At 38.9% G+C, this 22,217-nt stretch overlaps 1 protein-coding gene across 1 annotated transcript in view; it reads left to right on the top strand.

Annotated features, from left to right (window-relative positions):
* Positions 1–22,217, top strand: part of CD2AP (CD2 associated protein) — an 87,233-nt gene that overhangs the window by 46,510 nt on the left and 18,506 nt on the right. The window contains exons 4-10 of the mRNA XM_017813129.1: positions 3,551–3,651; positions 7,621–7,741; positions 10,064–10,248; positions 13,680–13,788; positions 17,311–17,402; positions 19,681–19,785; positions 22,159–22,195. Coding sequence (XP_017668618.1) covers positions 3,551–3,651; positions 7,621–7,741; positions 10,064–10,248; positions 13,680–13,788; positions 17,311–17,402; positions 19,681–19,785; positions 22,159–22,195 — 750 coding nt within the window. The remainder of the gene's footprint in view (positions 1–3,550; positions 3,652–7,620; positions 7,742–10,063; positions 10,249–13,679; positions 13,789–17,310; positions 17,403–19,680; positions 19,786–22,158; positions 22,196–22,217) is intronic.

The following is a 22,217-nucleotide window of genomic DNA, read 5'->3' as shown; positions in this document are numbered from 1 at the left end:
CTTCCTGTGGTCTTTTTAAAAGAAATGTTAAAACATGAAGTTTTGTTAAAAATTCAAGGTTTTGTGACAAGGAAGCATTCCAGAGTTCAGATTACTCAGGGTAGGCCTGCCTCTGGTGTGAAATAAGGTGGAGTTGGTGGTGTCTAAACAAAATCCATGGTTTTCCTTTTGTTGTTAACAGCAACCCTCAGGATGGTGTTGTTGCCTCTGTATCTGTGGTTTCTGTGTTTTAATGCCACTTTTTTAAATCATGGTGACCAAAATGTAGAGCAGAAAACTTGCCATTCCCTGCATCCAGCAAATTGACTTGTCATTTTTATTTGGACATATCAGTCTCTTATAAGACATTGCTCTAAATTACTCTGGCTTCTTCTCTCTTACAAGGGATTGGAGGCTTTTATGATTTAAGCCTGCTTTTTTAAAAAGAAAGCATTCAGAACTTACTGTTTCTGGTGTGTTTATGCTTTGAGATTTTGCCCATAAAAGGAGAAGAGCCACTGGTTGTCTTCGAAAGCCCTGATATAAGACTACCAGATTTAAAAATTTCTTGATAATTTGTTCTAGGCAACTAAGGGTTCAAAATTGCTTTTTAGTGTCTCTGATCTGTATGTGCGTATTGGCAACGCCAGTATGTGCCTGTTAGATCTTTACATCAGCAGGCTTTGGAAAAATCTAGCCTGAAGGATTGATGCTGTTCCTGGATAAATGCAGCCAGACTCTGAAGGGGAATAAGCGTGATCCCTACGGGTCCTCCTAACTCGAGATATTCTAGGATTCTGTGAACATGATCTGATACCAGTTCAGCTGCCAGCTACTTGTTTTGGTTTCCCCAACCCTGGAATGATCCCGTATCTCATGTCTCATCCTCACGCTGATGGCTGTGGCCAGAGTAGTAGGTACAACTTGCTCTCCAACTCCACAATGCTCTGGCTAGTCTCATCCTTCTGGAAGAAAATGGTGTTCCAGCACCTTCCTCTAGGCACACAGCTGTTTACTTGGTACAGTGACAGTCTTCATTTCCATTTTACTTGCTGTTCCCTTTTTCTTGGAAGATTGTTTAAACAGCTCCATCAGATCCTGTTTGCTCTATGCCTGGGCAATCACTTGCATCCTTCAAAAGGTTTTCAGAGCTTAGTTGTCTTTCCACTTCTGGTTCCTCACCTGGTAAAATGAGGTTTATAATCCTAAAGAAACTCTTAATATTTTTTTTTTAATAGCAAGTTTCCATGTGCAGTGAGGTAGGTTGTCTGTCCTGCTCAGTTCCTTGTGTTGTTCTCCCAGCTGCTGCTGAATTCAGGTATTTTGTGTCAGGTGGGTGGTGAGCTGCAGGCAGAATTCCTATCAGTTAGATGTCTGCCTTTATTCAGCAGAAGGAAAACACAGAAGGTGGGCTAAGTGACTGCAACAAAGGGCTAAATTTGGTTTACCCTGTACAAAACAAACAAAACCTGAAGCCAGACAAGTTGTTTTGGAAAGGAACAGAATTGCCTGCAGGCTGCCAGCCCAGCAGTCCTGCAGTACCAGTGAAGCTGGAGTGTTGTTTCCTGAGTTGGATTGGTTACCTTAGAATCATAGAATATCCTGAGTTGGAAGAGACCCATCAGGATCATTGAGTCCAACTCCTGGCCCTGCACAGGACATCTCAAGAATCACCCAATGTGCCTGAGAATGTAGTCCAAATGATTCTTGGACTCTGTCAGGGTTGGTGCTGTGACCACTTCTCTGGGGAACCTGTTCTGGTGCCCAGCAACCCTCTGGTTGAAGAACTTTCTCCTGATATCCAGCCTACACCTCCTCTGACACAGCTTTGTCATTAAGTTTCCTAAGTTAGTCTAGGGATTTTCAAAACTGGAAGGCAGTACTTCCTAAACTGGGTCTCACTGAAAGGTGAGGAAGAGTTCTGGATGTGAAATGCATCCCATCCGTGGGTTTGTTTTCTCCCCCATTTAGGTAGAATTACAGTATTAAAAAGGAATGCTGAGATCAGATTTATACCAAATGGCTGTGACTTTTTAATTTGCCTTTTTTTGGTATCAGTTAATCTCCTACAAAGGAGAAGCCCTGAAAGCGCTGCAGGAGACAGTAAAGGCCAGTGAACCGTTTATTGCAATTACTGTAAACTGAACAATCCCTCTGGGCTGATGTATGAGCTCCAGTGGAGGCAAAAGAAGGGGATATTATGTGGGCAATTATGTGTTATTAGAAGTAACCCACAGAGTTTCATATTTCTGGTTTATTTGTTTCTTGCACGGGTCATATACCAGCGTGGAGAAAACTCTAGGTTTGGTGAGGCCTCTCTCAGAAATTTTAGATGCAGAATATTGCTCAGATGCCTGGTGTGTTTTGTACTGAGGCTGCTGGGTGTGGCTGTCTTCTAGATGTCTGACTTTGGACTTTGAACACTGCTGTAATAAGACAAGGATCAATCTTGGAGGCAGTATCTGTATTTTGAAATGTTTTACACAGCTAATCGTAATTGCTGAAGCTTCAGTGTGAAGGGAGTACAAAGTATGGGAAAAAGCATAGAAATTATACAGCTCCTGTAAGCTTAGGCTTTACCACATCAAGCTTTTGATTCATATTTTCATTTAAATTGAAGCAGATTGCTTTTGAGGAGGATAGGGAACGTGTGTGGGTCATAGCTCAGGATGATAATTGCCCTCAAAAGCGTGCTGGCTGCTCTGTTGTGGAAAAGGTCTGAAGGCATGGCCTCTTGTTTGAAGGAGAAATGCATAAACTCTCTGGGTTCAGCAGCAGCATCACTCCAGGATACGTGCACAGTAATTAGGCAATGTGGGTTCACACTGCTGTGACTGGAGGGGTTGTTGGAAGTCACTTCAGTGCTTCCCCATCTCGAGATGTCATTTTGTCTTTTTAACGCCTGCAGAGCTTTAATGATGTGTGGCAAACATCTGAAGATTGCACTTAATTTTAATTTTGCTTTTGTCAAACACTGCTAATTGATGCTTAGTTTGACTCCATGCTGGCACTGAGAAAAGGGAGGGTTTTTTGCATTCGCAGATTAAAATGAGTTTGGATTTTGAAATATGAGCCCAGCAAATGTTGGCATTACCTCAGAGCTGTGGTTAACAAGGTCTGTGTTAGAGGGCAGAAGGGCTATCAGTGCACAACAAAAGGTGTCTCTCCTTTCAGGATTGCCTGAAGACTGGAGGCTCAAACTTGCATGTTTTCTTCAAAGCAGGTGCTAACTGGAAGCAACTGTCATTCCTGCAGATTTTCGTCAGGAAATAGCTTGAAAAATTGTAGTAGTGGGAATTTACCTGACTTTTGAGTCAACATGTTTTCAGAGGGTGTTGGTGATGGGCGATGCAGTGTTGGAATTGTCCGTCTGCTCTCAACCTCCATCTAAGCTGTGGCTCGATGGACTTAACGTGACACAACAAACTGGAAAACCAGCGTCGAAAGCAACATAGCTTTTTGGGATGGCTTATGGGTCTTCTGGTCAGATTGGATCCTCAGGAGCTTGAGTGAAGGAAAGACTAGTTTTCCTTTGTGGGTGTTCTTACTTGTGCCCTTTCCCTCGGCTCAGGGTCCAAGAAGCGTCAGTGCAAAGTGCTCTTCGAGTACGTCCCGCAGAACGAAGATGAGCTGGAGCTCAAGGTGGGGGATGTGATCGACATCAACGACGAGGTAAGAGCTGTTTTGCAGAGCTGATCGTCTCTTTATGTGCCAGAAGCCAAATTGACTTTTTTGGGTGACTGCTTGGGTTTGCAAGCATGTTGGAAAAATAGCATGGGAAAAGTAGAGTTTTTGCAGCTAAAGCTGTTATTTTAGGAATGTCTCTTAGGATCTAATGCTAAATCAATGAATACTAGATGTTTACAGGAAGTATTCGATCATCACAGCAATAAATTTTGATCTGTAGCACAGATTCATTTTTTGAAAGACTTTTACAGATCTTTGGTCCTGTCTGTGTGATTGTTATTTTTAGGATGCTTTTGCTAAAACTGTTGGATCAGTTTCCTTTAAGTCGACATACTCTAACTTGGTTTAGGTGAATGTTATTTGACCTGATTCTCCAGTTTTATGCTCTCTTGTAAGCACATTGAAGCATTAAACTAACAGTACCAATATTCAGCACAGAAACCTCTAGTTGTAGTACAATCTACTTCACCCCACATGCTTAAAAATATGGAACATATAAATGCACTCAACAGCATGTTATGATTTCCCAATGCCTCCCTTTTCCATTGGGTAAGAAATACAGTTCAAGATATCTCCATGTTTAGACTTTGGCATTGACCCCTTGTGATTGAGTAGGGGTTTGGGGTGGGGGTTTCTTATCTGTTCCTACCTATGTGCTTCCTTGATATCTCTTCCATTCAATAGCAGCTTGTGTTGTGGGAAGCTTTTGAAGAAAGTGCTACTGCTCACCTGACAGTTGCTAGGAAGAACTCTTCCATTCTCCTAGCAAGGAAAAAGCTATGTCTTTAGGTTCATTTGCACTAGTAGAATTTAGTACCTTTGAGTAAACAGAGCAAATGACTTGTGAAACCTGCTCACTAAACTCAGTTTCATAAATACCATTGTGTGGGCGTTTGTAAAGGAGTGTTCCTGGGTAATCTCGGCAGTTTAATTTGTGGATGGTGCCTGTACTAGCAGTCCTGACAGAATAAATAGAATAAAAACATCAAAGCATTTCCTCATCTGGTTTCTTAAGGAAATTTTTTTTTATTAGTCCTCATTCTTACTTCTATCCTAATGATTTTAAAATATGTGAGTGCCCAGTCTTCACTATTTCTAAGAAAAACCGCTAAAAAATTTTTTAGGCAAATGCTACCAGACAGAAAAATGCTGCAGCTTACTATGAGCACAGAGCTGTTGGCACACTATTTTTATGGTGATGTAGAATAGACCTGGCAGGTGTAGACTAGGTCTGTCTGCTTCACAAAACTGTACTGATGGACAAGAAATGTGCAGAATGGTAGAAAATACTGTCCACTGGTTGTGCTGTATGCTGGGAGAACTTGTCTTCACTACTGTGAGATGATTCACTCCCATATATATATATATATGTATATATATATATATACAGATAACTTGTAACTGTTCCTTCAAGGAAAGATCATTTGGTTACCTCTTTATGGGGAAAATAAGGTAAAATGAGCTTCAGTTCTACATTACCTAAGAATAATTCAGTATTTAGTCCTTGAGTTGTTTTTGTAAATTATGTCCTTAAAACTGACACCACTGATTGTGAAATCAAAGGTGGAGGCAGATGTGTTCAGAAATGAAATTATTAATATTGAGGAGAGCTTTTAGGGAAGAAGGCTCTTGTGCTGTATGCTGGCTAAATCCACAGGGTTTCTTATTTACAGAACATGTGAGTTTTACACGTGGGAAAAAAATGCACAGAGTGCATGTGATGAATGTATCATCTCTGTAAAACTTTTGTTTCTCTTTTATATCTTCACCCACTCTTGTCAGAAGCAGCACTAATGAGCAGATTTATTTTTGTAGTATATTTTTAGTATTTGCATACTGGTGTAATCAAGCAAAATAAAATTTCATCTGACATCATTAGTGAAGTTTTTATTAAACAAAAAACCAAACTGTATTGGCAAAACTACTTGTTTCAGCCTTCCTCCTTCTCTCTTGTTGAGAAGTCTTGAGTTTTTTGATAGAAATAAGTTGATGGGATTCACACTAAAAGAGTTCTGCTGTGTGTACCAAAGCTGTACCTCCCTCTTGTGGAAAATTGTATCATCTGGTAAGATTTTGAAATGGAAGAGGAAGGTTGGGAAATTGTCATCTGTGTTGCTGGCACCAACAGATGTGCAGATGTTCTCCACCGAAGCGTGTAGAACTTCTTAAACCGGATTTTTTAATGTCAATTAAAGATACAAACTATATTACCAGAAAAAGTATATAGTCAGTTAAAGGCAGTGTGCTGAGGAGGTTGAAGCAAGTGTGCTCAAGAAATGTTTGTTTTGTTGCTGAGTGTCTCTGAACTGGCATCACTTCGCGTTTGCAACTCTGCAAAGTGCTTTGCTGACCATATTTCTTGGCAGAAGAAGAAAGAGATTCTCAAGCTGCTTTCTGTATCGTAAGCATTAAAAGTCCCTTTCTCGAGGCTCCTGGGTGTAGTCTGGGTGAGTCAAGGTTTTAGGTTTCTATCATGTGTTATGTAAAGCTTGAGGTGCCAGAGCCTGGGCAGCGGTTGCCAGTAATCTGTGCTTAAAATCTGTTTCAGAGGACCGGCCTCTGAGTTTGAACCATGCACAGCAAAGCTCTGTTCGAGCACCAGGATGCCTTTAAAAATAACAGTGCTCTTTTCATTGCCAGTCTCTGCACTGCCAGGTTCTGGATATGCTTTGCTTTGCTTGCCTGGAGGTGGGTTGATGTTTAAAACTGTGCCTGTGTGTCAGGCGTAGTGACCTACAAAACAAGGCTAAAAAAAGACAATGTAAACAACTGCTGTTTGGTTTGCTTCTTTTTCTTTCCCTGTTGCTTTTCTAAAAACAGCTTTCCAGCCCGAAAACAAGGCAACTGAAATGAAAGATTTTGAAAGTTTATCTTAATTAGAGTTTTTAAGTAGTACTCATTAGGTAAATAGATTGTATTTATTTAAGACATTTTGAAAACTGTTCATAAATTGGAAGAGTACTGTTCTTAGTCTGTTGGCATTGTTTTACTCTATCACCTCTGCATGCCCAGTTTTTTTTGCTTGTTCTGCTTTGGACCGTGGGTTATTCCTGATAAACATTCCATTAAATTTTGGAGTATTTCAGTGAAAGTGACACACCAGGAATTCAAGCACATAACTGAGTGTTAGAGTCATTATGTTCCCTAATCCCTGAACAAGTTTATTTCCAGTGCAAAAATGGGTTGTTTTGTGAAGAGCAAAGCCAACAAAATCTGGCATCCAGCAGACTTTTTTTGTTAGGACTGCTGTGTGCCACCACAAAATCCTTGTGGACTTGGCTACCTTTGTTGGCTGGCCAGCTCTGATGGGAAAGTCCCTGCACCAGACAGAGCCTGCTCAGCCACCTGCCTTCTGATAGGAGGAGTGAACAGCTTAGTTTTCCATTACTCTGTGATGTCCTTAAGGACTTCTCTCTGTTCTACCCAATATTATCTGTAGAAATTATAGCTTTGAAACTGGTGTCTTTTGATTGAAGTTGTGTGAAGCTGCCCAATGGATACAAAGCAAGTGGGATCAGGACTTGTGGAAACTGGACAAAGCAGAGGAAAAGACATGGACAGCAAGAATGCATAAAAATTTCCATAGAAAGCCAGGCTAAAAGTTTCATCTTTATTTCCTAAACAGTTTAATATTTTCTTCTTCTGTTGGACGTGCAGTGCCTGTTATTCTGTCTTACCCTGAGAAAGTTGATGAACATTTTGCTGCTTTTCTGGATTAACTGTCTTGGGGCTAATCTCATGTTTTAGGATCACTGCTGTAGTGATAGAAGTGACAGTAAATTTTTGCATACTGTTTCTACATCTTTGGTAGGTTTCTCTATAAAGAAATCATGGTCGATTTGAACTTTCCCCAAGTTGTTTGTAGAGTTTTATAAGTGAAGTGTGGATGGAACTGATAGGAATTTCCTTTTGCTCTATTGGTCTGTTGGTAACATGCAAAATATTTCTCTACAGGTAGAAGAAGGCTGGTGGAGTGGAACACTGAATGGCAGGGCAGGGTTATTCCCTTCAAACTTTGTGAAGGAATTGGAGTCAATGGATGATGGAGAAACACAGGATGCTGTGGATGACACAGGTGGTGTTGGCTTTATTGTAAACCCTTAGCAAAGTGATCTTAGATCTTGGGTATAATTTGGAGTATTATGGTTGTAGTACAGCAAAAGTTTTAAAGAATTCAAGCTTCCTAAGAAGGGTAAGTATTTAGTTTCATTCTGGAAAGTGTTGATGCTGAGTATGAAGATAACCTGTCTTACTCCCAGTGCACTTCAAATAAAATTGCAGTCAAGGTCTTGATCTTGCAAGTGTGTGTTCTGCATTTTATCATTAGAAATTTTATTATATTCAGAGTCGATCCTTTTTAGTATTAGACGGAAAATCGTTTTTTTGTTTAGTAGCTTTTTTCAGTCTTATTCTCACTGTCCTGAGTTCTTGAACACACAAAACTTAAATGTTTAACCAAGTCATTTGAGAATTGAAACTCGAATCAAAACAGTATGGAGAGCCTCAACTTAAAATGAGCCCTGGGAAGGGAGCCCTGATTCTTCATTGTGTTTTAGTCTAACCATGAAATGTTTTTAAGGCAGAATTTGCATTTAGCTGTTCCTTTCTGGCTGTGGCTGTTTAACTGAGGCAGAAGCAGACAGTCTCTGACTGAACAGCTGAGTGCTGAGTGGTGCCAGGCAGGACTGTGCTTTACAGGCAATTACTTTGTTCCCTTGAAAAAATGCACTTTAGAAACATTTTGGTCTACGAAGAACTGTTTGAAGGCTCGAGACTTGTGATATGACACTGCTGGAATTAGGAGTGTTTTTTGGGAACATCCTAACAGGAGTTAATTGATTGTTAAAGACAACTGTGTAACGTTCAAGGGGAAAAGTGATTTTTAACCTTGTGGTAATGTGCACCCTCATTTACAAGATGTTCAGTATTGATTGTTTCAGACAAGGGTTTGCTCAGACATAGGGAAGGAGAGTCTGGCTTGGATTTTTTTTTCTTTTCTTTTGTAAATTGTGGAAATAATTGCAGTAGCGTAAAACAAGAGTTGTTTGACAATCCTTGTTGCAAATAGCTCAGTGGCTGTATCCTGGGAGGACAAGTTCCCTGAGTTTAGTGGGGTCTGAGATAAATTTACAAATGGATATATGTTGGTCTTAATTCCTGAATACTGAAGTCAGTGAGACTGAACAGTAGTTTGAAGTAATTGTATTTTCTGTCAGTAACTAACAGGCCTCAGCCTCCCAGGGCTTATATTTAATGCTCAGTACTTTGACAGACAGCATCTTGAATATGTTTCTTCCCATCCTCACTCCTGGGAAACAGTAACTGCCTCATTCACTCAGCTGGGGTCTTTCAAACATGTGACCTGGACTTTCCTCATCAATGGGATGTCCAGCTATCCTTTTAGATATCTGAGAGGATATAGCTGAGTGAAGAGCAACTGGATAGAGAAAAGGTGAGAAACTGAAGTCAAGAGCCACGTAGCCTCATGGTATCATCAAAATATCTTAAATTTATGATAGAGGGAAGAGGCTTTAATTTTTGTTGCAGTTTCCAAACATGCATAGGCTGAAGAGAACTTAACCAAAATGCTAAAAGTTGTGGAGGTTATTTTGAGTTTGGCTTATAAAAGCTCTCTGTTTTCACATGACTGTCTCCTGGAATTCTGCATATAAAAGTAGTTTACCTGTGAATATTGGTTTGTAAACTTCAACAGATTTGACCATAACTTAAAAATAAAAAAAAGTTTAAAAAGTCTCAAAGCTCTTAATGCCAAAATTAAGTTCTCTGAAATACGTTTTTGGGGCCTGGATAAATGTTATCCCTTAAAACTAAAAAATTATAAGAGCTAAATAGTTGTGTTATCTATTTGCATTTTGAGCAATAGGAAAATTTCACTTTGGTGCCTTGAGAGGCATCATCTACCACTGAGACACTGTGTTTTCCTGTGGCTCTTTAAACATGATTGGATTCACTGTGGACCTTTATTGATCATCGCTGTCCGTGGCTGCAGCTCTGCTAATGAGAAGCTTTTAAATGTTGGACTAAAACCCCATTTTCAGAGAATGAATAAGCAGTGTTTCATAAAACTAATGGAAAACATTGATGTTAAAAGGCTGTGGAGCCTGAGTGATAATTGAAATAGCAAGAAATATTAGTGATCTATTGACTTAATTGCCAGAGTAATCAGGGCAATACTGGTGTCATTTCAGTTTTTCAGTTGGTCCTATATTGAATATAAAACTAGAACAAATGTGAGGTATTACAACTACAGTTCCTAGAAAAGCTGTTTAACAGGAGCAGTGCACACAGCTGTGTAGCTTCCACTTTTTTTCCCCAGAAAAGCAAATATATAATTTCAGTTATTAAAATAACTTTTCCTTTCTTATTTTACTTTCAGAACCTGTTTCCAATAGTCCTACCTCACCTGTGACCTCTCCAGGAAACGGGGGTGAACCTGCGTCTGGACCAGCACAGCCAAAGAAAATCCGAGGTGTTGGGTTTGGGGATATCTTTAAAGAAGGCTCAGTGAAACTTAAGACGAGATTACCTAGTAATGAATCAGAAGATAAAAAGCAAGATAAGGTTTGTACTGGTACATACTGTTATTTTGGGGTTTCCTGTAAAAATAATTTAAGAAATGTGGGCTCTGACCATCATCATCTCATAGGGCTCTTGCCTATAAAATGAAACAAATCCCCTCAGGCTTCTTTCCTAATAAGTTATAACTAAGTTATATTTAACATTGATTCCAAAATGTCAAATACCAAATGTTCAGATGTCTTGGTATTTAAAACATTAGAGATGGAAAACCATGGTGATAGAAAATTGTCATTTCAGAGCCATGTGGTGTAAGACATAATCAACTCTCAAACACATCTGCAGTGTGAGGTCTCTCATAATCCTTCTTATAAAAGATTTTGTAGTCTGGGTCAAGACTGTTAAGCCTACTTGAGCAAGTTAAACTTGTCTTTTAAGACAAGGAATATTTTGGGGTTTCTTTAAGTTTTTGTTTGGTTTTTTTTTTTTTTTTCAAGTTTTGGTGGATGTTGAAATTGCTGTTCAAGGTGTCAACTGCCATTACCTTCAGAGCATGCTGCCAAGCTTTTGGCTCCATAAACTGCTGATAATGTAAGCCTGAAAAATACAGTTTTAGAATTTTGCATCCTCATTCTTTTTTTTTTTCCTCCTTTTTTATGAGTGAGTGGAAAAAGGAGCACTTCTGTGCTCTATACTGAACTTACTGGAGCTTAGGAGAGAGCAGATAATGCAATGATAGTGGAATTGCTGCAGTTTGAGTTTTATTTTGATCTGAACCCGAGAGTGCTCTTACCCCTTGAAAGCACAACGATTCTCAGTCCTTTATCTTGAACTTATGCATTGTTTATTCCAAGAGCTTATATATGGATTTTTAGCTTTTGATAAATTAAAGGCAGCTGAGATAGTCCAATTTTTCAGATTTGACTCAGGTGATGAATTCAAGAAAGCTTTTAAAGCCTTTATCCATTTCAGTCTTTTGCCTGTTATGATTATTAATGCTGTTTTGCTGACTGATTTCTTCTCCTCTGCTGCCATGGAAATAGTTGTAATGGTGTAGGGCAGAAGGTCAGTTGAGTCCCTGGAAGGACGGTAGGGACAGAGACTTCCTTGAATGTGTTTTCCCTCAATAGCAATGCTAAGAGCAATGACATGGTGCATGTCTTCTTTGTTTCTGGTCCAGTCAGAAGCATCAGATGATTCAGAAAATGAAAGTTGCAAGTGTGTTGCCTTCTGTTTAAGGCTTGGGGAATGTTACCTCCTAAAGAATATATTGTTTTGTTTGGAGAAGAGAAGGTTCCTGGCAGATCTTATTGCATCCTTTCAATGCAATGGAGAGAGACTTTTTGCCAAGGTCTGTTGTGACAGGACGAGGGACAATGGCTTCAAACTGAAAGAGGAGAGACTTAGGAAGAAAAGAGGTGACATAAGGAAGATGTGCTTTGTGGTGAGGGAGGTGAGATGCTAGAACAGGTTGCTCAGCCAAGGCCAGGCTGGATGGGGCTTTGAGTAACCTGATCTAGTGAAAGGTGTCCCTGCCCATGGCACGGGGGTTGGATGTGGGCGGTCATTGAAGGTCCCTTCCAACTCACACCATTCTGTGATTCTGTGAAGGCACACTGATTTTCCTCAGATATCTCCAGACCTTGTCCCTTGAAGTGGGGGTCTGTGGGATCACTAAATCTTCAAGAGAACGCTGTTAGACGAGGGCTACAGGACGTAGCTTCATCTTGCCTTCTTGTCGCAAGACCACTGGTTCAAAAGCACGTTTCCCTACTTTCTTCTTTGTTACCTGGGAGTATAAAGAGCCTGTCTAAACTCTGCTCAGTTAATATGAAGTCTCCTCAGACCTTCTGAATTGTCGTATTTGACTGTGTATAAGCAATAAAATATGCTGGTGCTGTGTTTTGTTGGTTGGCCTTTCTGGAAAGCTCTCGCAGGCCATTTCTCAGCAAGAGAGGAAATGAAGTGAGAAAACAGTTTTGCATAGCCTAGTGACAAAGAAATAAACAATTTCATTTAGCACTTAATATTCCTCTTCCACTTGTTGCCAAAGTCATCCCAAAGGCAGACAGACTTACAGAACAACATGGAGAGCCCAAGGGAGGTAACTCTCATGAAGGTCTTGGGAAAATAGATGGCTTCCTTGGATTTGTGCTTAACTCTCTTCAGGGTTAAAGGGATGCTGGAAGGGCATGCTGTTGTTAAGTCTGTAAGGGGAAAAAAAAAAGCTGTCTAGAGTAGAGAGGGCTCTTTTCCCCTGGGAAATTCAGAGACTGTTTAGCACAGGACAGCTGAGTACTGATGTATCTGAAGTTCTCAAGGGCACTTATGCTGCTGCAGGAGATTGTTTCAGCTGGTCCCAGCATCCTGCTTGGGCTCCAGCTATTTATACCCTGCCTGCCTAGACTTCCTCTCTTACTTCTAATTGCATCTCGTTTTGGAAGGGGGAAATATAGAGAACTATTTCCATGTTGGAATTGTTTAACCTCGTAGGTGGGTTATTTTAGTGCTTCCTTCATATACCATTCTGGAGAGAGTTAAATTGCATATGTCCTCCAGGAACATCCCAGCTGACCGTGGCTTCCTCCATGGTATGACAGAGGTACCAAATACCAGCCTACAGGCATTTGGAGAGAGCAAATCTAGTTTCTCTGACAGTAGAAAATCTGCGAAGTTGAACTGTAAATGAAAATGAACAGAGTTACTAAAGGCAGTGGGATTTTTCACATCAGTAATGCTATTAGGGCTGCTCAGGTAAGTACTGACTGTAAGATCATACTCTGTAGCTCGTTGGGCTGTGAAGAAGTGGATGCAGCTGAAGCTGTCAGAATCTGGCAGCTCAGTAAGTCTTCTGGGGAAAAATATTAAAAAAAAATACTGTAATATTTATTTTGGTTAGATGTTAACTCTGAAACTTGTAGTGGTTTTCATTCAGGAGAAGTCTTGAGTGACACTCACCTGTTTCGTACAAATCTCTAAGAGTGAAGGGAAACTGGGATGGGTTTTTATGTGCTCTTACATTTGGCTGAGTAGTTAAAACTGATTGTCTGAGGTGGTGTGTGGCTGCTGAATATTCCTGCCTTATCCCAGTGCAAAGTAAGCATTGTCAGGGAGTTCCTCTGAGCAGAGCTGATAAATAACTTCTGTTTTGTGCTGGAGGAGGCAATTTTCAGGCTAATGGGAGAGTAACACCTGGAACTGCTGAAATACAATTGCTGAAGTACAGTGGCTCTGTCCTGAGGTTGGCTTCCAGTCTGAAAGTTGTGTTGTCTTTAGTCAGTAGATGAAGTCTAATTGCAGTGTCTGTAATGGAGTAGCTACAGTAAGAGAAGTGCTTAATGGGAAAGCTCACTGAATCTCTTTGAGATGTTAATTTGCATCATCTCAGCTAATTAAAAATTGGCGTGTTCTGTAGTCTGATGAGAAATAAAACCTGTAAAGAATTTTCGTTAACAAAGTTCTCTTCCCTTCTACAGCCATTACCTACCCATTCTCCTGTATCAAAGCTAATTCATTTTCCCAGCATAACAAAAACTGAAAACTCACCAGAAGTAATAAAATCAGAAGCTGAAAGTAAACCAAAAGGTAAGGCTGATGAACATGTACATCTATTATTTGGGAGTCTTTTCTTGAGAAGTATTTGGTTATCAATTTTTTTGGTGTTAAAAATCTAAAACTTTAATATATATTGGGTTTTTGTGTAATTTTCTGTACCTTTGAGGAGCACAAAAAGTCTAAAGGAATTTTGGCTTACATTTCTGTAGAAAAAGAATCAAAAACATTTGTGGGATTGTATCCCAGAACAAAAGTAAGTCTGGGGTATGAAGTTTTACTGCAACAGTCCCCTTGACATTAATTTTCTGTTGATGTGTTCATAGTGATTTACTCTCTGCATAGCTTTGTGTTCCAATGGGATGCTGGAGACCTATTTCCATGGAACAGTCCCCCAACCCAATTTCTGTCCCTAGGTTGTAGAAGGTACTTTTTAGGCTCAGGATTTACTATGGAGATGGTATTAAGCTGTAGTAACTCTGTGCAAAGATGCTTAGATCAGAAAGTTGGTGCTTATGTTGTGTTGAAGTCTGTTCCTTCAATAATTCAGTTTCATTGTGGTTCAGTTTGGTTTTTGTTGTTTTGTTGTTTGTATTTTTCTTTTTTATCATCTCTAAGAATTTATGACTTCATTTAGCTACCAAATTGCATGGTTCTATCTAGAGAGATGTTTTTAAGCCAACCCAAAGCATCTTGTGGGAGTGCCAACCCCATATAAAAAATTAACTTTGATTATGTGATGTGTAGACAGGTCATTTCCCTGGTTCCAGAGCAGACATTTTTTCAACTTATATATTGTAATTTCAAGTATATTTTTGTTTTATGTGGAAATACCTTATTTTGGTGTGTTGTTTTCTATGGAATGCATAATTTGCAGAAATAAGAAAACTGCAACATCTTGCTTTTAAACCATTCCGCTGCTATTGCTCCAAGAGCCAGCATGACAGTGTGCAGCCCTGAGTGTTGTGAAATTTGACTTGTCTAAAATTTTGTATTAAAATTAACCCAACTTTGCTTAAAAAATCTGAGCATTCAGTGCTGAACACTCAGAACATTCAGTATTTAGCTCTCTTCATAATTTCAGGTTCTAAAACCAGAGAAATTGGACTAATCCAGTAGTCCAGTTGGACTAATCTGGGTCTCTGCTTCCCAGAGAAACAAATAGATCAGAGAGGAAGTTAATTATGACAGTAATAGAAACTGTAGGAGAACATCAGTAGGTAATATAGACACCATACAAGAACATCTTATAACCTTAGGAGGAAAGTTTGTATTTCTTTCTTAGTGTTTTTATTTAAATATAGACCATATTATAGTTTATGTATCTCATCCTCAGTTTTGAGAGACCAAGTTTAAAATAAACTATGTTCATGTGTTAGCAGATAAACAAAGATCTCTGAAGTGTTTAGACTAGTGTAGCTTATTTTGCAGTGGGGTTCTGCTGTTTCTGAAAGCTTTCTTTGGCCTCTGGTGCAAGAATGTAAAAATATTTTCTTTAAAAAGTAAAATAATCACACTTAGAGTCCTCTTTGCCCCCATTATGTTAGGATACAATATCTGTGATTTCTGCTACTGTATTGTTAGTTTCAACTCTTTGGAAAAGACTCAGTTTTAAACTACGTTTTCTTAAAAGTATTTACTGAGGTTTAAATGCTGCAAAGTTAAACTGAACTCTATCTTAATTAGTGGCAGAATACCAGGCTCACAAAATAAGGTGCTAAAGTGGCAAATTGTACATACTTTTTGCATACATGTCTGAGTTTCTTGGTGGTGCTGAAAGCTGGGGTTCACAGCCCAGCATGTGGGGACAGGGTGCAGGACTCCCTGCCTCCAGCCATCCTGGAGAACAGTGAAAAATCCCCTTTCTGGCACCATTTTTTGTCTGCTGTGGGACTTCTGATGTATGTGAAGAGGGGAGAAGTACTTGGAGGAGCAGAGGATATAAAGGATTATACTGGCCAACTCCCCAGGCAGTAAGGAAATGCATCTATTTTTACAGAATCAGGATGTAGTGAAATGTATTATAGTTATTACTACTGAATAAAGTCCTCAAATTTGATAGATATTTGTAGTGTACCTGGTTTTTGGTTTTGTTTTGTTTTTTTTTTTTTNTTTTTTTTTTTTTAGAGTCAATGTGATTTTTGTTTTTTGGACCTCAGTTTAAACATTCATCTCTTTGACATGGTTCTTAGGGTGCTGTAGTTCTTCACAAACCACAGTTTAGTCAATCTAGCTGAGCATTTTTGATCCCTGGATAAGGCAGCAAAGTAATACAAGTTCTTGTAGTTAAGATTACTCTTGTGGTTACACCTCTGTGTACATCCACTTAGATATCTCTATGTATCTGTCTCTTAAGCTTGGCAAACTTTGGTATTTTAACATAGTGGTTGTCACTGACTGAGGTAGATTTTTATTTGACGATACAATTTGTGTATTTTTAAACTAAAGATTTATGAAACGAAATGTAACAACAGCAAAAAGATTTGACTGCAATTCACTCATTAACTTTCTTACCACCCAGCCAAAGGCTGTCATTAAGAATTGCAGATGATTTTCATAGTGACTTGATACTGTGCTGCTCTAACTGGGAGTGATGCAACTCCTCAACTTATGTGTGTTGTCAGTGCCAAACAGGTTACAGCAGCACCTTTGAGTTCTTTTTGTTTGCTTCCTCCTCCTTAATGCTTCATATACAGAAATTCAACCTTTTTATCCACTGAGTTATTTTAAGTGCTGGGGTTGAACATTCTGTGTTTATGTATTTGGCCTTTCTCCTGGTGTTTATGTTCTGGTGTGGGAAAGGAAAACAAATCCTCCTGCTTATTCACCTGAATCGTTATCACCATTTTAAATGGATTAGTTTTGAACTGTATCAAATGGAAAGAATTATATTATTCTTTTTACTTTTGTGGAAGAGGTTGTGACTGTCAGAGTTGATCACTCGGATGAGCTCTGGTTTCAGGTGCTTAGCCAAGGAATGCCTTTGCTTCAGTTACTTGGTTTCACTGCAGAATTTCAGCAAATCTGCTGCTTGAAGTACTTGAGGTTTCTGTAGTTTTATGTGTTAATAAAGGATGTCACTTGAAAACAATTGCCTGTATTTAATTAGGATGAAAATTTGAAATTTGAAATGAGAAAATATGTATAAACTCTTAAGCTTGAAACCATTCTTGTTTAAAGTGGCTCAGAATTGAATATATAATGCTATGGGGAGGGCTTGATGGGCTATTAAAATTTTAACTTATACTTTTAACTCCCCTTTTCTCCCTCTGAAATCAGAGGACTTGAATTAAGTTTCTGTTGTGAAAAAAATGTTTTGGGGCTTTTACTCCTGACTTCACAAAGATTTCTCTTCATTGCTCTATAAATACATACTCTTATTTTTCTTGTGATATGAACAACATATTGAATATTCATAAAGCAGCTTGGGTGGCTGGTTTAGAAGGGAAGTGTGATTATAGTGGTAATTTCTCAGCTCTGAGACAGCAGAAGTGAGCTGGTATTGTGTATGTTACTACCCATGGTCTCCAAATTAATTGTGCTGTTTTGTTTCAGCCAAGGAATATTACAGGACAGTATTTTCCTATGAAGGCACAAATGATGAACTCAGCTTTAAAGAAGGTGATATTATTCAAATAATCAGTAAGGTAAGAAAGTTTGGTCTGCTCTACCCATGTGTGAAGCTTTTGTGTATTTCATGCAAGTAGTTAATGTGTGAATTGTGAAAGCAGGAGAATCTTTGGAGTAGATATTCAACTCTTTGCTTCTGCACTTGGTGGAGATACAGATGACTTTAAAGATCGTTCTGGAGTGGGTGTTTTCGTGGAGTGCTCAAAGGCCAGTGGGATCAGTGTACACTCAGTACCAAATGCCTTCTCAGTGAGGAAATTAGAAAAGCTTTGCAAATAGCACTTTTACATTCAGAACTTGTTCTTTTTCTCTGGTGATGCATCAGGCTGACCTAGAGGTAGTAGTTGAAAAGCATTATTGTGTCAAGAGGTGAGAAATTAAGATCTGTATTTACTGATTTTGATGTAGGTATTATGAAAAAAAACTGAGCAAATGTTTTCAGTAGGAGGATGAAGTCCAGGTCTTGGAGGTACTTGGTATTTCGGAATACCAATACAGAAGTTACTGATGCTGTCTGGCTATTTAGAGAAACATGATTATTTATTTGAATATTCTCGTTTGTGTTGAATGCTGAAAGCACCTTTTTGATAGATCATCTTGTTGCAGAGATGGTTCTAAAGAGGAAATTAACCTACCCATACCTAATTTCCCTGCAATACTCTGCAGCATTTTGTTAGTTTATCTGCTGCTATATAAAGAAATAATGACTTTCCTAAAAAAAGTGGAAAGTTTCATCTTCAGTTTTCACACAGTTGCAGAGGAAAACTAACGCTTCCTTTTCTTTAGGAGGATTTTAGTTTTATGGAAAGGATGACCATTTTTTTCACAAGAAAATTGATATTATGAGCATCACTGACTGTAATGACAGTGGAAAAGAGTGGTTATGAAAGGCATTTTTTAAAACACAGCATGCCCTTGCCCCATCTTCGCTGAGTCTCTTGCCTCTGCCTTTTTAAACCAATTTATCCACAGCATACACTGGTCCAAAGTGGAGCCAAGAAGAGCTGTCCAGAGCAGAGCTCTCCCTCCAAAACCATCTTCTGAAGTCTGAGTGTATTAATGTAACTTCCAGGTGGCTGCCTCAGACCAGGGTTTTGGGCTTGCCAAGTGTTAAGTTTTTTTGCCAGGGGAGTTGTGGCTGCCCCATCCCTGGAAGTGTTCAAGGCCAGGCTGGATGGGGCCCTGAGCAACCTGGGCTAGTGAGTGGCAGCCCTGCCTGTGGCAGGAGGTTTGAACTGGGGTATCTTTAAGGTCCCTTCCAACCCAAACTGTTCTGTGATTTCTCTTTCAGCACTTAGACTTTGTGTAAAGCCTGTTCCCCTTGGCCGTTTCTTTTCTGTTTGTTCTGCAGATGATAATTTTCCATGGGTTCTGTCTGGCTCTCTGCCACTCCTCAGTACTGGCTAAATGGAGTTTAGCAGTAGATGCCTTATGGCATTCATGACTGCACAGTGTTCAGAAATCAGACTCTAGTACTTAATCCAAAGGCCGACAGAGGGGAAAAAAGAAACAAAACCTTAGCAAACTCTTACGTTCAGAACTAGTTACCTATTCAGGTCCTTATTCTGTTGATTTTTCCTTTAGTTTTATGTAGGGTCAGATTTTTAAAAAATATCTGATATTTTATTTTCCCCTTACTCCTTTACCTGCAGAATTTTGGATCTGTGGCACAGAGGAAAGCTTTTACTTATGCTGCTGAAATACTCCAGTTAACATCATACTTTCTGTTATGGATGAAGACCTTGATCAGTAGCATCATGTAATGGATTTCTGTGCCACTAAATTAATTCTCCATTATTTTATTTTCTTATATCTTAATATGGTTATTTTTTCCCTCAGGAGAGTATATCCTTTTGCATCTTCACCCTTCTCAGAGCAGTGGAACTGATTCACCACATCAGAATCACTTTTATTTAGTAGAACTGTGTGTCACTCCAATAACATTTTAAGTATTTACTGAATAACTTGCTGGTCAAGGAAACTGAGAAGGTCAGATGTCGTGTGTTAGGTCATAATTGGGTTTGTGTACTTTCCTTCCCTTTGCAGATCTTATCCTTATACCCTTATCTTATATGTGACGTAATACCATTTAATCCTGCTTTTTAGAAAACAAAAACTGATCAAACCTGATCTGATTTGTAGCTGTTTCCCATTCCTCAGGTGGCCAAAGTATTCCTCTTATAAACACTGTTTCAGACCAAAGTTGTGTGTAAAAGGAAAAAAGTTGTTCCTGTAACTGTATCTCTCCTGGGGAAGAAGTAAATATTGATTCAAGTGACCTGTTGTTTATTTTAGGACACTGGAGAGCCAGGCTGGTGGAAAGGAGAACTCAATGGTAAAGAAGGACTCTTCCCAGATAACTTTGCTGTTCAAATACAAGAGTCTGATAAAGACTTTCCTGTAAGTTCTTACATGTATCATTCAGTATCACAAAAAAGTATTGATGAAAATGCAAAGAATAAAGGAGTTTTGCAGTACATTATGCTGCTTAAAATATTACAATTGTGGCAGTTTTAACTTTGTCTTGACTTAGCTGTAGCAAAGAAAGATGTAAAGGTTAATCTTTGTGTTTAAACTTACTGTGTTTAAATATGCTTTTCCTGATGAACTGTAATTAATGAGAATGATTAGATCATACAGAAAAGGATATAGCTCTGATAATATGGTGTTATGTGTTACTGGTTACTGAATTAAACCCTTACTGTTTTGAAAGGAGGTAAGCAGTTGGTGTCTTCCATCTGAAGTCCATAAGTAACTTATAATTGCAAAAAACTGAATGCCTCCTCTGGGACTGATTGAGATTTTTTCCATGTCAACACTTACCAGTAGGTTACAGTGCATGAAGGATAATCTTTAGGTGGGATTTAGAAATTTCTTTTCACCATTTCATGTGCTAACTTGTAGAAATTCATGTTTTCATGTGGTACTCCTTGATCTTGTAATTTTGGTTCTCATGTTACAATTTTTTTTCATTGAGATTAGTGTGATGTTTTGGTTCTGTCAAGTGTGTGTAGCAGAGCTGGTTCTGTTAATTCACAAATGTATGTCATCTCCAGGTGGGATGGAATCAGCTCCAGATCAGGAGTTATTTATTTATCATTTAACCTGACTTGCCTCACTTACACAGAAAATCTACCGACCCCAAATCAGCATTTTCTTTTCATGTGGTTTCTCAGCTGCTCAAGGGTGGCATAAATGCTGTAACATACAAGTGACTTGACTGGAGGGGTGGGTGGGTGATATCACTGTTTCACAATACATAGAATTGCTCCCTTGAGAGAGGGGAAAACCCCCGTTCTTTTAACATAAAGAGCATTTCCTTAGACAGACCTTGCTTTGATCCTTTATTCTGCTTTGTGTCGTGTGTCTCAGTGCAGGGATTCACCTTGCACTGAGCAGCTTTGAGGTTCAAGGCACTGGGTGGCTGATTATTGTAATCAGCTATTTGATATCAACTTTATTAAAAACACAGATCAGAATCAATGGCAAATTGATGCCAAACTCTCAGTGTAATTGATTTTGATATAGGCAGCAATGCTGCACAGCTGGATAATGTAGTTGCTTTTTTGGGAAAGAAAGAAAATACGGTCTTGTTACCTAAGTTGCCTTGCTTTTGTGTCCTCTGAAACTAGAGCAAGAAATTGGATATAAGTTCCCCACTTGCTTAATTACATTTCATGTGTCAGAATAAACTCTTGGTGCATTAAGAAAAGTTTATGCAATAGCAGCAGGGACACAGAAATGAAATCTATCCATAGCAACTGTTGTAAAAATACCAACTATGAGGCATTTTTTGGAGGGGCTGTGTTAGACTGAGCCTGTGTGGTTTCAGCAGCGTTTGGATAAAGAACAAGTAGTTTTGTAGGCTTTTGTGATCTTTTATCAGTGAGCCTGGTCCTTAGTAGAACCATAAAGGCACCTCTTCTAGGGCAATTTCTTGAATCAGATTCTAGGAATGAGTGACTGAGATCAGTCCTGAGAGGTGCCAGTCCTCTTTGATTGAAATTCAATTGTATCACTTTAAGGGAAGTGAAAGAAGTGAGTCACTGTGTTTCAGAACAGGCAATTTCCATGTGCAAACTGTTGCATTCTGATACTGTGTAAATTTTTAATGGCTAGAGTAGTTTTATCCTCTTTCCCACTTAAATATACAGTGATAAGGAAACTCAAAGGAGTATTTTTCTTTTAACTGCAGTGTTTATGAGAGAAATGCTGCTGATTATTTTTTCTTACACTTGTAATTTAGAAGTCAATTGAAGTCATTACTCTGATACTTAATTTAGAACCTTTTTTTGTTTTAGTGAAAGGGACAATTTTTAGTCCAAAAAATTACGTGGTTACTCTTTTAAACTGGAATTGTACTGAATTGAGGTTTACTGGATTGTAAACTGGATTGAGGTTTACAATGTTGAAATTAAAATGAGAGTGATAAGAACAATTCTTTAGACTAGGAAAGATGTAATACTTGGGTATTAGTTCTTTGTCCCTCTGCTGCTTATGCACATTACTGAAGCATTGATTTGAAGAAACCTGCATTTTGTTTCTGTTTTTCCAGCTACTTGTCTGGTAGATATCAGAGGAATTATTCCAGCTCTTTGTGTTTCCTGTCTGTAAATTGATTGCCTCCTTTGTGAAATACTTTGAAATCAGCTAATAAACAAGCTTGAAGTTACAATATGCAAACCAAAATGCAGATGAGGCTGTCTTGGGTAGAGAATATCTGTTTGCTTGTTTGTTTGACTCTTTTTTTTTTTTTTTCCTTCATTTTTGCAGAAGCCAAAGAAACCTCCACCTCCAGTTAAAAGTCCAGGTATGTAGTATGTGTGTGGTGG

Source organism: Lepidothrix coronata, unplaced genomic scaffold (assembly GCF_001604755.1).
Source record: "Lepidothrix coronata isolate B3197 unplaced genomic scaffold, Lepidothrix_coronata-1.0 Scaffold39, whole genome shotgun sequence".
NCBI lineage: Eukaryota > Metazoa > Chordata > Aves > Passeriformes > Pipridae > Lepidothrix > Lepidothrix coronata.
The sequence above is the reverse complement of the archived record's forward strand: the minus strand, read 5'-3'. Positions and strand labels throughout refer to the sequence as shown.